The 16,148-nt window shown below is 42.5% G+C and overlaps 1 protein-coding gene across 1 annotated transcript in view; it reads right to left on the bottom strand.

Annotated features, from left to right (window-relative positions):
• LOC115146391 (lysophospholipid acyltransferase 2-like) overlaps positions 1–15,313 on the bottom strand; it is an 85,379-nt gene extending 70,066 nt beyond the window's left edge. The window contains exon 1 of the mRNA XM_029688435.2: positions 15,062–15,313. Within this exon, the coding sequence (XP_029544295.1) occupies positions 15,062–15,145 (84 nt within the window). The 5' untranslated portion in view covers positions 15,146–15,313. The remainder of the gene's footprint in view (positions 1–15,061) is intronic.
• Between the last annotated feature and the right edge of the window lie 835 nt (positions 15,314–16,148).

Here is a 16,148-nt window from a genome sequence, read left to right as displayed (position 1 = left end):
AACTCTCCGTCAGTGAAAGGCTTACCGCTTCTTGCTATCAGTTTAGCAACCCGAAAGCTGGCCCGAACGGATGCCTGGTTCAGCTGAGCTTGGCGTACAAATGTATTCTGCTGAGATAGTAGTCCACTTTTTAGCTTTGAGAGTTTGTCTGCTCGTATTTGGCCTTGCAAGCTATCGTACTTGTCTTTGTGACGGGATTCATAGTGTCGGCGAAGATTGTATTCTTTGAATACCGCCGCCGTCTCTTGACAGATGAGACAAACAGCCTTTTCTTTGCATTGAACAAAAAAAAAATTGTTTGTCCACTGCAGGTTAAATACCCTGCATTCTGAATCACTTTCTCTTACCTAACCTTTTCGCCATTATTCCGTTCTCTCTTTGACAGGGCCGGGCCTAGGATTTTTTTTCTGGAGGCCAAATAGGAAAAAAATTCGATAGCGTCTCTGGTATTGTTCAGAGGGCCGGGCCAAATGTGCTGACGGGCCGTATCCGGCCCGCAGTTTGGTGACCACTGGTTTATACCCTTAAATGTACCTACCGCCTTACTTCCTCATTTTCTCTTAAGATAAAGAAGACAGGAAGGACTTTGGTTTCTGTAAGTCATGCTCCTTGGTGCTTCGACCTAACAGCTTTCTTTTACTCATTCTGTGACCCTTGCAAGCAACCCAAGTCAGACCGCTAGCCTGCTTTTGGCTATCGTCATGTTAGATATTCTGTTTGTACCTTTGAAACTATTTGCTTGCATCAGGGTATGCAAATATCCCTTGTCCAAAGTGGTGTGGGGATTTCAAAATCCCATCTGTGAAGGGGCATTGGTGGGGGAATTTCCATGGGGTGACTTTGTGTTAAAAGAAAGGAAGACTAGAAGAGAACTTTTCTGAGAAGCCAGCCTACTTGTTTTTCTCTACCTCTACCAGGATAAATTACCCTTTAAATGTTTTTTTTGATTTGCATTGTCTCGGCAGGGGTTTAATTTTAGTTTGTGGTCACAACCAACGAGCACCACGACAGGCATTTTAAGCGTCCTAAATGAACAGCTGGACACCCTGGACACTTCCAAAGAGGCCTTGATGTTACTGGTCAGAGTGAACGCGTTCGCCATCTGTCCATTGGGAGTGTGTGTGGACTAGAGGTCCTCATGGATCCACCTGTACCCGAATACTGAGACCGAGCCGGGATCCATAATTCTAAATAATGTCTGCTCTAGGATTGTCACGGGTATCAGGCGGGTTATTTTAACTGACTTGTCCGGAAGAACATGAATCCCTCTCCCGCTTTGGTTAATAAAGTAGCTTTAGAAAATTACTTTTCTGCTGCTTCCCTCACTCGGTTTGAACCGGGTCCAGATCCGATCAGGTCTATACAGAACGGGTCTAGATGTCTTCGGGTCCGTTGGGAATGTGTCCCTATATTAAAAAACGTAATGAATATCAGGTCCGGGTGGGAAAGCCCCAGATCCTTTTCAGAACAGGGCCAACTTTTAGGACCTGTGAAGACTAGTGTGGACAAAGCAGCACCCCTATGTCAGCTGCTCCATCAGAGAATATGAGGTTGGGAAAATCTGCAGCATCACTCGCAGTAAACCCACTCAATTAGCATTCACATCACACTAGCCTTCAGATGACGTGTATCCAATGCAACACAATTACAGAAATGGAAGTACATAAGCCAAACAAAAACACACATTAGACAGTCATACTTTACAGAGAGATAATCATAGTATATCTTAATGTAGTGATTTGATTTAACCAGGAAAAGCCCACTGAGACATTGTCTTTGGCAAAGGAGACCTGGCCAAGACGGCAATACATTACAAAATGTAAAACATACCATCCCAACACAGTCCACATATACACTCCTGTTTTGCACCAAAGTTGGCCACCTTCATCATAGCAAGCACAGCAGAGAAACCACTGACATCATCAACAAGGTGTAGGCCTAGACTGCCATGTGATGGGCAACTATTGAGTTTTGCTGAAGGTTATTCCACAGACAGGGAGTCTATCCCCAGTCAGCTGACAAATTAAACCCTTCAGTGTGTAAAATGAAAAGGAGAAGTGGCAGTGATTGTTTAAGTGTTGTCTTGTTCATCCGTGGAGGAGAGCTCAATCCCACTGAATGGCTGTTTAACACCAAACCGCCTGTCCTTTCAGCTTATAAGTACCTGCTATGGAGCGTTGCCGGGCGCCCTTTAGCATACACATCAGATGCATATCAACACCCAAAAGTGCAGCAAACATAAGCACCAACAGCTTGATAAATAGTGCAGAAATTATAAAAGGATTCATTGCATTAAGATACCTCTCAATTTAAAAAAAAAAGTTTAGAATCAAGGATATGTTTTGTATAATTCTACAAAGTCCGAGAAAAAGCAGGCTATTGCCTATTTTAGTTTCCCTTAAAATAAAAACATTAGTGTAATCGATTTGACCAACTTCATTTGTACATTTGATTAGTAATCGAGTTACATTAATAAAGTCCAGCTACAGCTTCTTTTGACAAAGTAGAAACAAAAAGATAACAAGCCAGATGCACAGGTGACATTAATTTGCTGTATTCATAAAGAAAAGCACCAGTGCATGAACAATTGGAAAGGATGAATTGCAAAAACAGTATATTTAAATTAGGAGTTTATGTTAGTAGGTTGTTTTCTTTGCCGGAGCAGGGGGTGACCACCCAGGGGACTGGTCATGTGCTGAATGCATGGACAGCACAGATATTCTTGGAAAAAGGGACATTTGGAAATAGAGCTGCACCTCTTGAATTATTTGACAAAGGGAAGTGTCCGAGAAACACCAGAACACCAGACCACCAGAACATGCCCTTTCTGATACGATATAAAAATCAAGATGTTTTACCTGCATGCGACGCTGAAGGAGGATTTGATAAAGTGATGATTCTTTCCCTGCATCTGTTAAATTACAAGATGCGCCCATCTCTTCATGTACAATTTTGACACCTGATAGACCTCATATGGTCACTCAGCCTATAGAAAAGATTACATTGACAATAGTCTAACTCTTATGTGTGAAATGAGTTTCGATAGCCAGGCTGTTCAAGCTGACTGGCATTGTTTGTTTCCCGATCATGAAGTTGGATAGAGTCACAGATATGTTTTGCATTATTCTAAAGGCCAACTGCAACACATGGCATGTTTTCATTTCCCTGACAATACATTTGATTAGTAAAAGAGTTACAGTAAATAAAACAGTCCTGTAAAACAGCTTCTTTTTACAAAGTAAAATGTTAAAGAGAACGATATCAACCCTCAAAGCACACAGTGAAATGATTTGCTGCTGATAAACGCATCATTACACTAATGTTGTCTTTCTAAATTAAATCAATCTCTTCAACCTCTTATAATTAATTTACTTCACAAATTAAATTGTGAAATAAGGTGCACAAGTATCACCCATCCCATTCATTTGTCATTCATTCATTCAGAGAGGAGAGAGAGACACACATCAGTACCTGGCTGGGTACCAAAGTCATACAGCACATTGCCTTGGCGGGTTAAATTCGTAATAGGTGTGTGTGGGGGGGGGACAAACAATTTAAATAAGTAAAAAGGCTAAATACTTTTGTCTGTGATTTCAAAATTCTGACAAATGAGCAGTGTAAAATACACGCATTTAGGAAAAGTCAGGGAAGGAGCAGAACATTGATTTTGTAAATCAAATAAAAAGCTAACTTCAGTGGCCGTTGGCAGTTAATGGCATGTTTGAGGGGAAAGGTTCCCAGAATGCTGTGCAAGCAAGAGGACTTCATTGCTACGGTTAACCCATATTGTTTTTAACACTCAAAACTGGTGAAACACCTCAACAACATAGATATTCCTCAATAGCCACATGCAGAGTGAGATAGTATAAGGTAGACACAGAGCAAGACCTGTACTCAACACCAACAGGTACATTTAGGCCCATGTTATTTTAACTGGGCTAAAATAGGCTACTGTAACTCAATAGATTTAAGCTCCTGGCAACATTTGCTTTCAGTTTCCACAGTGGCAACATTCATGAGTCACAGTGGTTTACAGTGGAGTCTGATAACTAGTGTTGGTCATGAGAAGATATGGCCTTTTATAGCTGGGCGGAAAGCTGCAAAAGTATGCTTGGGAGGCAAGTCATACACAGGAGGATATTTTACTGTAAACCATACAGGTCACTTCAATTCAACCAATGTATGAGTGTTTCACTGGATTCCCTTTAAGTATTAGTGTTGCCCAATTAGCTACCTATGGATCAGTAAGCAGAGCATTTGTATTTCGTAGCATGCAGGTCGACTGGTCAGGGGTCCGATGGCTTCAACACCACACTACAGTTAACTACATAACCCAACTCACAGGTTTCATGCAGAAAATATAAATAGAGGAATAAACATTCTAAAACTGTACAACCTTGGTTGCCCCAGTAACACAGAAAATAACATAGCTCGTTGCTAGGATACCCCTTGCCACAAGAAAGGGGTGGCTGAAGTGCATAGAAATGGGACAGAACCTTTCAGCACAGAGCCAGGGGCTGTGGAGAACAAACATTAAGCCATTCATATCTGACGCCTATACAACACCACTTTTCGAAAAGCAGGCTAGTTCCTTTGAAGCCTACAGTGCATTCAAATGAATCTCTCATTTGAACTGCTTAACAACAGTGTTTAAATAACCCTTTTGATAATTGCTTGAAAATGGTAGACTAGAACATAAAAACTATGTATAATAGTCTTAATAGTATTACAGGCTACGATAATGTTACATAAGCACTTGGGGGCTCCTGAGAGGCGCAGTGGTCTAAGACACAGCATCTCCTGACCCTTCCTGTCTCAGCCTCCAGTATTTATGCTGCAGTAGTTTATGTGTGGGGGGGCTAGGGTCAGTTTGTTATATCTGGAGTGCTTCTCCTGTCTTATCTGGTGTCCTGTGTGAATTTAAGTATGCGCTCTCTAATTCTCTTGGAGGACCTGAGCCCTAGGACCACGCCTCAGGACTACCTGGCATGATGACTCCTTGCTGTCCCCAGTCTACCTGGCTGTTCTGCCTGCGGCTATGGAACCCTGACCTGTTCACCGGACGTACTACCTGTCCCAGACCTGCTGTTATCAACTCTCTAGAGACAGCAGCAGCGGTAGAGATACTCTTAATGATCGGCTAGGAAAAACCAACTGACATTTACTCCTGAGGTGCTGACTTGTTGCACCCTCGACAACTACTGTGATTATTATTATTTGACCATGCTGGTCATTTATGAACATTTTAACAACTTGGCCATGTTCTGTTATAATCTCCACCCAGCACAGCCAGAAGAGGACTGGCCACCCCTCATAGCCCAGTTCCTCTCCCTGTTTTGGCCTTTTTAGGGCTCTAACCAGAATAGGAAGCGTGGGAGGCCCCGGTGCACAACTGAGCAAGAGGACAAGTACATTAGTGTCTAGTTTGAGAAACAGACGCCTTACAAGCCCTCAACTGGCAGCTTCATTAAATAGTAACGCAAAACACCAGTCAAAGTCAACAGTGAAGAGGCGACTCCGGGATGGTGGCCTTCTAGGCAGAGTTGCAAAGAAAAAGCCATATCTCAGACTGGCCAATAAAAATAAAAGATCAAGATGGGCAAAATAACACATACACGGTACAGAGGAACTCTGCCTAGAAGGCCAGCATCCGAGTCGCCTCTTCACTGTTGATGTTGACTGGTGTTTTGAGTTACTATTTAATGAAGCTGCCAGTTGAGGCCTTGTAAGGCGTCTGTTTCTCAAACTAGACACTAATGTACTTGTCCTCTTGCTCAGTTGTGCACCGGGGCCTCCCACGCTTCCTATTCTGGTTAGAGCCCGTTTGCGCTTTGAAGGAAGTGGTACACAGCGTTGTATGAGATCTTCAGTTTCTTGGCAATTTCTCACATGGAATAGCCTTCATTTCTCAGAACAAGAATAGACTGACGAGTTTCAGAAGTGCTTTGTTTCTGGCCATTTTGAGCTTCTAATCAAACCCACAAATACTGATGCGCCAGATACTCAACTAGTCTAAAGAAGGCCAGTTGTATTGCTTCTTTAAATCAGGACAACAGTTTTTAGCTGTGCTAACATAATTGCAAAAGGGTTTTCTAATGATCAATTAGCCTTTATTAAATAAACTTGGCTTAGCTAACGTACCATTGGAACACAGGAGTGATGGTTGCTGATAATGGGCCTCTGTACGCCCATTATTTTTTAATTTGTTTTTAAATAAAGCCGTTTCCAGCTACAATAGTCATTTACAACATTAACAATGTCTACACTGTATTTCTGATCAAATTGATGTTATTTTAAATGGGGGGCTTTTCTTTCAAAAACAAGGACATTTCTAAGTGACCCCAAACTTCTGAACGGTAGTGTATATTTTATTTATTATTTCACCTTACGTAGTAAGGCCAAATCTGATCAATACAGGTTATATAACTTAATTCCCAATTGATTGATCTGAGTGTGATTGGCCTTTGGAATAATGACGAGTAATACTAGGGGGGAGGTCCTGGTCCTTCTTGTAGTTTTATAAAATTGTGCGGTCGACTTACTGAGAATTCAATAAAACCTCAATTGAACAATTGATAGTGTTCTGGTCAGTACTAATCCAATATGAGAACTGTAGCCAAATGAATGCAGGTCCTTGGGCAATAGTTACACCATGTTAAGTTTTGGGCTATGAGTTTGCTCCTCAAGCTCCTTAGGAGCTCTTATATTATGACCAACACTAACCATATCCCTGGAGAAATCACACTGGCTCATCATCCTTCTTCAGTACATCTGTAGCACTACACATAAGTAAGCAGCAAAAAAAAAATCTATTGGAACAAATATACTCCCCTGAGGTGCACCAATTAGAGAGAGCAGGGAAGGGAATGAGCCTCCCCTGAGAAATCAGGGATCAGGCTTTCAGTCCCTGAGCCATTACTACTGGGCTAGGGACTAGCAACCACAACAAGCATTCCTCCATTACTGAGCCATCACTAGGGGGCTAGCAACCAGCCTTCCTCCATTACTAAGCTACCACTAGGGGGCTAGGGACCAGCAACCAGCCTTCCTCCATTACTGAGCTACCACTACGGGGCTAGGGACCTGCCTTCCTCCATTACTGAGACGGGGCCAGGGACCCTTCCTCCATTACTGAGCTACCACTACGGGGCTAGGGACCAGCCTTCCTCCATTACTGAGCTACCACTACGGGGCTAGGGACCAGCCTTCCTCCATTACTGAGCTACCACTACGGGGCTAGGGACCAGCCTTCCTCCATTACTGAGCCACCACTAGGGATCAGCAACCAGCCTTCCTCCATTACTGAGCTACCACTACGGGGCTAGGGACCAGCCTTCCTCCATTACTGAACTACCACTACGGGGCTAGGGACCAGCCTTCCTCCATTACTGAGCCATCACTAGGGGGCTAGCAACCAGCCTTCCTCCATTATAAACCACAGAGGGAGGTGACAACACAGCAGGCCCATAGCAAGCGGAGCAGCAACAAGAGAAGGCTGGTCTTACAGACATGGAGAAATAAAACCACAGACAACTTTTACATGCACACTAACAATTTAATAAACTGATTATGGCAGAAGGCCAAGTAAGGCATTAGTCATGTCAACACCTTGCTCTGCTGAACTTAAAATGGAAGTCATAATTGAAGTATACACCGATTAAAATACCTAGTTTTCTGAGCAATATTTCCAATGATTAGGACATGTAAACAGCTTGATAGGCATTACAGCGGTGTATATGAGCTGCGTATGTGCCAGCACCAGGTAGCGCAAGCCTCCCTCTTATGCGCGAGTGAAGTGAGTTCTTAAAAACTATAAGTATGCATCTTATAGTTTTCAAACTTTATATGTCCGAACTCCGAATCAAAAAGTCTTCACAGAAACAACAGTCACTGTGGTAGAACGTTTATTTTGATTGGTAATTTTCTGCATTTATCAAAAGGCCCATCAGTAGCCTGATTTCAGATGTGTCCATGTAAACAGATTACAGAAATCACACTTCTTGCAAAGCATGGACATGTTTTAAACTATTATATTACCCTGACTATCCACAACAATCACATTATGTGCATTAAACTGTATTCCAATAAAACCACAGAGCAGAGTAGTTCTTCATTAGTAGTGAATGCTTTAAACATACAATGTGAAGCATCATTGGTACAAAGTATGCTTTCTCCAGAGGAAAAGTCCCAGCGCTGCAGAGTAAACCCCTGCCTTAGAGCATTGGCGTTCTGAGGCTTACGACTTCATTGTAACAGGCTGGTCAGCGTCATACGAGAGTTGACAAAAGCCTTGAAGTCTGGCATTGTAGTGTGGTTAAGGGCCTCAGAGTCCACTACTTTCTCAAGGAGGTACATGGAAGGGTAAAATTGAATTTCATAATTTACTATTACCATAATGTATTATAAGAAATGCTGTGGAGTTAACAAATATAGTGATCTATGTACTTTGCTGTGTGACATTGACACATTCAGTTCAGCCATTGCTTAGAAAAGTGTCACGACACCAATGATTTTCACACGAAAAGCTAAATATTACTCTGGGAGTGTTTCCTTCTCTCCCTCTCTAATTGGAACGTAGTCATGCTGATGTTTGACAAAGATGAAGGAGCGAGAGGCCCGACTCAGCCAAGCGGTTTACTTGAACATACATCATTCTAAAGAGAGTGCATTCACGACCAATCAGACACAGCTTTCTTAAACAATTCTACACTAATGCTATTTGCACCAGTTATTACAGCAGATGGACTAATATGGAAAAAGATGAAACCACAACAATAATTACCCTATTAAGGAATGCAGGGTTTGGATTATAAACGCTATTTCACAGCACGGGATTAGGCATGTGGTCAAATGACAGTGTTGCCAGAACATGTCATTATAGAGCAACAATACCTGGTTGCATATCTGGAATTCCTGTGACACTCACGGGCCACTCCTGGCCCCCAGGCAATGGTCAATGATATGTTACACAGAATGAACACTTGTGCAGTGACTCATACTAATGCCAATGGGCCTACGAGAAACCCCTAGGCTATTCATTTGACTAACCATAGAACTAGGCTAATTATGTTGAACAACCTATCCTAATAAGAACTTCTCAGCATGACAAGCTAGACCAAAGACTTCCTTTAAAGCCAGACAGGTGATCACATTACCAAGAGTATGTCAACCTGCAGGCATGCTATAACAAGTCCCACCCACACAAGCTTGCCTCAGTGTGGGTGAAAGGGGTGTGGTACAGAAGTATAGAAGGGGCCAAAGCACTTCATGTGGAGAGCCAATTTCATAGCAGGCCTACACCAAGAAAGCAGGGAGGGGAGCTGGCTGGGGCCTACTCAGATTACACTGCCCACATTACAGAACTACGACATCGGTAGCGAAGTTAGGGGGTAGCGGGCGTGGCCAATGGCGCAGTTTTAGAGGCCCTCTTGGCCGCAGAAATGGTTTGCCCTTTTAAAGTCAATTTCCTACAATGCTACACATTTTTCCATTGCTTATGCCTTGTGCTATCGGAGTGACTCAAAAGTAAAATCAATGGGGGGCCCCACGCAATGACAATTTTAGATTCTCCCCGACTGTCAAGTTTTTATTTATGTGATTGTCAATTATCAATAATCTTATTTAAAAATATATAGTACCATTATCTTTTCTATACACTGAAAACGTTTTACCATCCAGAAAATGAACACTTATTCATCACGATAAGTAGCCTATACTAGAGAAATTTTACGTTTGAAATGAAAATAAGTTTGCTAATATGAGTAATTGCTAAAGTTCAGTTGGCAAAGCAAAAGGCACTCGTCAACTTCAAACGACCGGCTCCTTCATATTTTCATGCACACATAAAAGAGTAAAGCGCATCTAACCCAATTCTAATTTCCTGTACTTCCTGTGTTCGCTGTATAGGGCGTTCTGAAACATGACATCAATGAATGGCAGAAAATCATGACTCATGCAAGTGAAGTAGAACCCATAGGACTGATAGTGCTTCCAGAAAGTATTCATACCCCTTGACTTATCCCACATTGTTGTGTTACAGCCTGAATTCAAAATGGATGAGCCTAGATAGATACATACATACATAATGAGAAAGTGGAAACATGTTTTCAGAAATGTTGTATTTAATTTTCAATAAATGTGACATAAATATCAAATTTACATAAGTACTCATACCCCTCGCCATGACACTCCAAATGGAGCTCAGGTACAATCAATTTCCTTGAGACGACTACCACTTGATTGGAGTACACCTGTTGCCAATTCAATTGTTTGGACATTTAGAAAAACACACCAGTCTATATAAAAAACGGTCCCACAGTTGATAGTCCATGTCAGAAACTATACTACAATCAGGGCTCCAGAGTGGCACTGCATCTCAGGAATCACCGGACAGGCTACCTGTCCCAGAACTGCTGTTTTCAACTCTCTAGAGACAGCAGGAGCGGTAGAGGTGCTGACCTGTTGCACCCTTGACAACCACTGTGATTATTATTTGACCATGCTGGTCATTTATGAACATTTGAACATCTTGGCCATGTTCTGTTATAATCTCCACCCGGCACAGCCAGAAGAGGACTGGCCACCCCTCATAGCCTGGTTCCTCTCCTGGTTCCTTCCTAGGTTTTGGCCTTTCTAGGGAGTTTTTTTTCTAGCCACCGTGCTTCTACACTTGCATTGCTTGCTGTTTGGAGTTTTAGGCTGGTTTTCTGACCAGCACTTTGAGATATCAGCTGATCTAAGAAGGGTTATATAAATAAATTTGATCACTACAGACCCTGGTTTGATCCTGGGCTGTATCACAACCGGCCGTGATCAGGAGTCCCATAGGGCAGCGCACAATTGGCCCAGTCTCGTCCGGGTTAGGGGAGGGTTTGGCCAGGGGAGGGTTTGGCCGGGGTAGGCCGTCAATGTAAATAACAATTTGTTCTTAACTGACTTGCCTAGTTAAATAAAAAATACACTAAAGTCCAAGGAACTGTCCATAGATCTCCAAGACAGAATTGTAATGAATTTAAAACAATTTCAAGACTGTTTAAAGTTTCCGAGAGCAGTGCTCTCCATCATTGGGAAATATGGAACTACCCAGACTGCCTAGAGCTGGCCATCCAACCAAACTGAGCAACCGGGCAATCAGGACCTTGGTCAGGGAGGTGACCAAGAACCCAAGGCACACTATGAAAGAACGAGAGTTCATTGGCTGAGCTGGGAGAACCTGCCAGAAGGACAGTCTACAGCACCTCACCAATCTGGGATTTATGGGAGAGTGGCCACTCCTGGGAAGAAAAAAATAATACACATGATAGCACACCTGGAGTTTGCAAAAACACACGTGAAAGAATCAGAGCATAAGGCAAAAGATTCTGTGGTCTGATGAGAAACATTTGACTCTTTGTCCTGAATGCAAAGCGCTCTGTAGGGAGAAAGCCAGGCACAGCTCATCACCCGTCTAACACCATCCCTACCGTGAAGCATGGCTGTGGCAGCATCATGCTATGGGGATGCTTTTCAGCGGCAGAGACTGGTCACACACACCAGCGGTGGGTTTGTCGTCAAAAGATGGATACATGTGCAGAAAATAACCTCATACCTACTGTAAACTATGGTGGTGGATATTTTGTTTTGCTTCCACTGGTCCTAGGGCTCTTGTTAGGACAATAGCGTCATGAACACTACCAAGTACCATAACATTTTAGCCAAAAACCTGTGTGCCTCTGCCAGGAGGCTGAAACTTGGCCACAAGTGGATCTTCCAGCAAAACAATGACCCCAAGCACACATCAAATCCACAAAGAAATGGTTAAATGACCACAATATCAACATTTTGCAATAAGACATCTCAGTCTCTGGATTTGAACCCCATTGAAAACATGTGGTTTGAAATGAGGGCAGTCCATAAGCACAGACCGAAGTATATGAAGGACCTGGAAAGATTCTGTATGGAAGAATGGTCTAAGAAAATGTCTCCTCTGAGTAGTTATATCAGTATAAAATGTTTTGCTCATCTTTATTAAAGGGCCAATCATTTTGGAGGTGACTGCATTTAATTTAGAGCTACTTGAGCCATAGACAGCTAAGGTAATATAGACCACCAGCCATTGGCTATGTAAAGAGTGGCCAACTCTAGAGCTGGACACTATGTTGTTACCTATATTCCATTTAATTATGTATTGTGTTATTGTTTAAACCACAATGACCAAACTCTTCACCTGATGTGGACAATCTGATGGCAGATCCCTGCCCATGCTATTCATCATTTTTCTCCCTGCTGAGTGCGACTGAGATTAAAGATATTTTGTGCAGAATACTCTTCCCCATTTTGTAAATATGCAAGCCAACAGAGATAAGAGGAGAGAGAGATAACATAGCCATGCGTTGTTGTGTCTGGACGGGCTGGAGAGAAGGAAAACGGCATCCCTTGAGAGGGCGAGAACAAGATGTATGCCCGGAGAAGTGCACTATATTCATAAGGAGACGTATTTTTATTTATTTAACTAGGCAAGACAGTTAAGAACTAATCCTAATTTTCAATGACGGCCTAGGAACAGTGGGTTAACTGCCTTGTTCAGGGGCAGAACAACAGATTTGTACCTTGTCAGCTCGGGAATTCGAACTTGCAACCTTCCGGTTACTAGTCCAACACTAACCACTAGGCTACCCTGCCGTATACTTGGAATACAGAGGAGGAATGGCGGGAAAAGGGAGATGGTTTGTTAAAGAAGAATGGTAGAAAGAGTAAGCAGAGTGAGCTGTATGCCTGATCAAAGACAGGGGAAGTGTGTGTAGACTGATAAGGGGGAAACAAAGCCATTTTAGAATAAGGATACAAAATGTGGAGAAAGTCAAGGGGTATGAATACTTTCCGAATGCACTGTGTATAAGTTATCCTGTATGAGCTTTTGTGCCAAATACATTACGTTGTTACAGGTGTCAAGACTATGGCCATTAGGCAGCCATGTGTATGAGGGAGGTTCCTAAGGGTGAGAAGTGTGCAGAAGGGCATGAGACAAAGGAATGTGTAGCATTGGGAAAAGTAATGGTACGTGTTAATTGTCGGGGTGCCGATGGGACTAGGGTTCAGAAATGTCCGGTGTGAGAGAAACAGGTTGAGGTTTCCAGGGTTAGAGCAGTGCAGAAGTTGTCAGCATTTATAATAATGGTTAGCAAATGTACTGCAGGGATGGAACCGAAATTGCAGAAAATTTAGGTTGAGGCGAGCTGCAGAGGTAATTGGGTGTAGGAGACTTGATGTCAAAAGAGTTACAGGGTGTGTTGAGTGGTGGTGTCCCGTCCTTTCAGGCAGTTGGCCTGAGGTAGGACTAGATCGATTTAAATAGTGGAGTGTGGTGGTGGCTTTTTAGTGAGTGTAGGATTAGATGTAAGGGTTTTGTTTATTTATTTATTTTAAGTATAAGGGAGTTATACTCCAGTCTAGTAGGTGGCGGTAATACATTTATTTATTTTACATGTAACCTTTAAACTAGGCAAGTCAGTTAAGAACAAATTATTATTTACAATGACGGACTACTTATTGGATACCAATCACCGTTAAACCTCATTGAAGTAGTAACATTCATGATTCACCTATGCCGCTCTTATTTAAGATAGGAATGTTTGTGCAATGGTAGGCTAGCTAGGCCTACACCAGCACCAGGCTGTTTTAGCCATCTGCGTTTGCTCCGACTCTTATAACATTTAGAAAGCTAGCTAGCGATTAGCATTAGCGGCTAACAAGATGGATTTTAGCAACAACTTGCTAAGAAAAGACAAACTAGCAAGATACAAACTAATAGTAATTATTGAACACTTGTGGAAAGCAGCGTCGTTGTCACCAACACAGTACTGCATCTGTCTGACCGTGGAGACTGCAGAGTGAACGGCAAGAAAGTGTTCGTGACTCCGTGGTGGAGCCACTGCTCGCTCCTTGAGGGGCAGGGTTTGGTGTGAGTAGAGGCATGCAGCAGTTGAGAGAAATACGACTCAAGTAGCAAACGAGTTTACTATAAAAACGGACATTACACGCGCAGTAGATGCGTATCAAATTTAAGAAACCAAACATGTAAATACAATTATAGAAGGTGAAGTAAAAACACAATCCTATCCATGCATCAATACTGGTATATAGTAAAATACGATATTCCGCCCAGCCCTACTCCGTAAAAGGACAATTCAGTGATAGCAAAGAGACACGAGGTTGAGTGTTCATATTGATTTGAAACAGTATTGGGTTACTGTCCCCATCACATATTTGGAGGGACCAACTGTTTTTTCATATGCTGCTGTACACAACCCCTGGGGATCTCTGGAAGATACAGTTTGATATGATTGAAGAGAGGGCTCACAGTGACACAGCAGAGTATTAACAAAGTCCGCTGTGTGTGTGTGTGTGTGATAAACGGAAATGTGATTAGAATGCAAGCATTAGCAGGCTAACGTCAAAACGACCCCTCGCGATATGCAATAGTTATCAATGGACCACACCTTGTTACACAACTGGTGGGCTACGTCACACACAGCAGGACACTGATTGTGGTAGGCAAGTCTAATCGCATTAAATAATAAGCGATTAGCTAGGAGAGACACTGGTATCAATTTAATTGATTTAAAGGGTTGATGAATTACTCGCTTGAGAAGATGTCAATGTAGACCGCTTTGTCTGTGTGGAAAAAAAACGATTCGTGGTAGTATAGGCCTATAAGTTTTGCAACAGTGGCGCAGCCTAGGTGGAAAGTGTTGAATGAATGGAACTTTCAATAAGCAAGTGTTAGGCCTAATACATCCTACAGTTAACAATCCAAACAATTCAACAATACACGAGAAGCTTAAGTTAACAAATTCTCCAACCATTTCGAAAATGTAAAAATATTAGTATCTAGTAGGCCTAAAACATTTTTTACAATAATGCAACAATCTAGCGAATGACGTCTCTGACTTTCTGATTAAGACGGCATTCAATGAGGTTATTGTAGCCTGCACGCTACAATCTCTGCATCACTAATAAAACCAGTTAACCTACAGCAGTACACCAAAACCAAGGAGATAATCAATTCAAAAATATGTTTTACCTGGTCTAGAGGAAGATTGATTATCTCGCTTATCGGCTGCAGTAAATTGGAGCCAGTGCAGGACGATGTGGTTTCAGTAGCCATTATTGAGGCCGTGAATCCTTGCTCCTCTTCGCCGTCGCAGATACACTCTCCTCCGTTGAAAAACTGCTGTTGCCGCTGCGACGGACTACCAGGCTAGTTGGTTGTCATCCGTGTTACAGCGCCACCAAAATCTTCAGCACATATCAAACAGCACCAACGACAACAAAGACAGTGTGGGCGGAGGGATATATTCCGAGCTCCCCCTCCATGACATTTCTCAGCCTATCGTGTGGAGAAAGTGATTTCAAGTGACCAATCAGATGTATGTGGACGACACAGAAAATATTATGTACATTTTCCCAAACGAATCAAATTTGAAGTCGACTGTGTCTCACGTGGACTCCTCCCATGTACATATGAGGCATTCCACTTGGAGAACAAAAATTTCGCATTCATAACAACTCAGAACTCGGACATCTCCGACTTTAGTGCGTTCAAGACAACTGGGAACTTGGGGGAAAAAATCGTTTTGAACAGTCATCCAACCTGAAGGTCACTGACCTGAAAATCACTGTCATGATTTGACCTCGTTCTTTTCGGAGTTCACCGTTGTCTTGAAAGCACCATATTCAAGACAACTGGTACCATGTACAAATCTCAGAATTCCCACTTCAATGTGTTCAAAACAACTGGGAACTCAAAAAAAATGAGCTCAGACTGGGAAATGTTTATTTGAATAGTAATCCAACTCAGAATTCCAACTCGGGAACTCTGGCCTTTTTCTAGAGCTCCAACTTTCCGACCTAAGGTCATGATTGTTTTGAACACGGCATGTTTTGAATGTGTTGCCAACCCGGGGCACCAGACCATGCAAAATGTTGCTGAACGTTCATCCTTAAGTCAGAACATGGGCTTATGTCATGTTCAAAACAACTTTCAAGCATTCAATACAACTGGGAACTCGAAAAATACTAACTCTGACAGGAAAAATTGTTTTGAGCGGTCAACCAACTCGGAATTCTAGAAAAACTCTGGCATCTTTCTAGAGTTCTGACTTTCCAAC

This window comes from Oncorhynchus nerka, linkage group LG18 (genome assembly GCF_034236695.1).
Source record: "Oncorhynchus nerka isolate Pitt River linkage group LG18, Oner_Uvic_2.0, whole genome shotgun sequence".
Lineage (NCBI taxonomy): Eukaryota > Metazoa > Chordata > Actinopteri > Salmoniformes > Salmonidae > Oncorhynchus > Oncorhynchus nerka.
The sequence above is the reverse complement of the archived record's forward strand: the minus strand, read 5'-3'. Positions and strand labels throughout refer to the sequence as shown.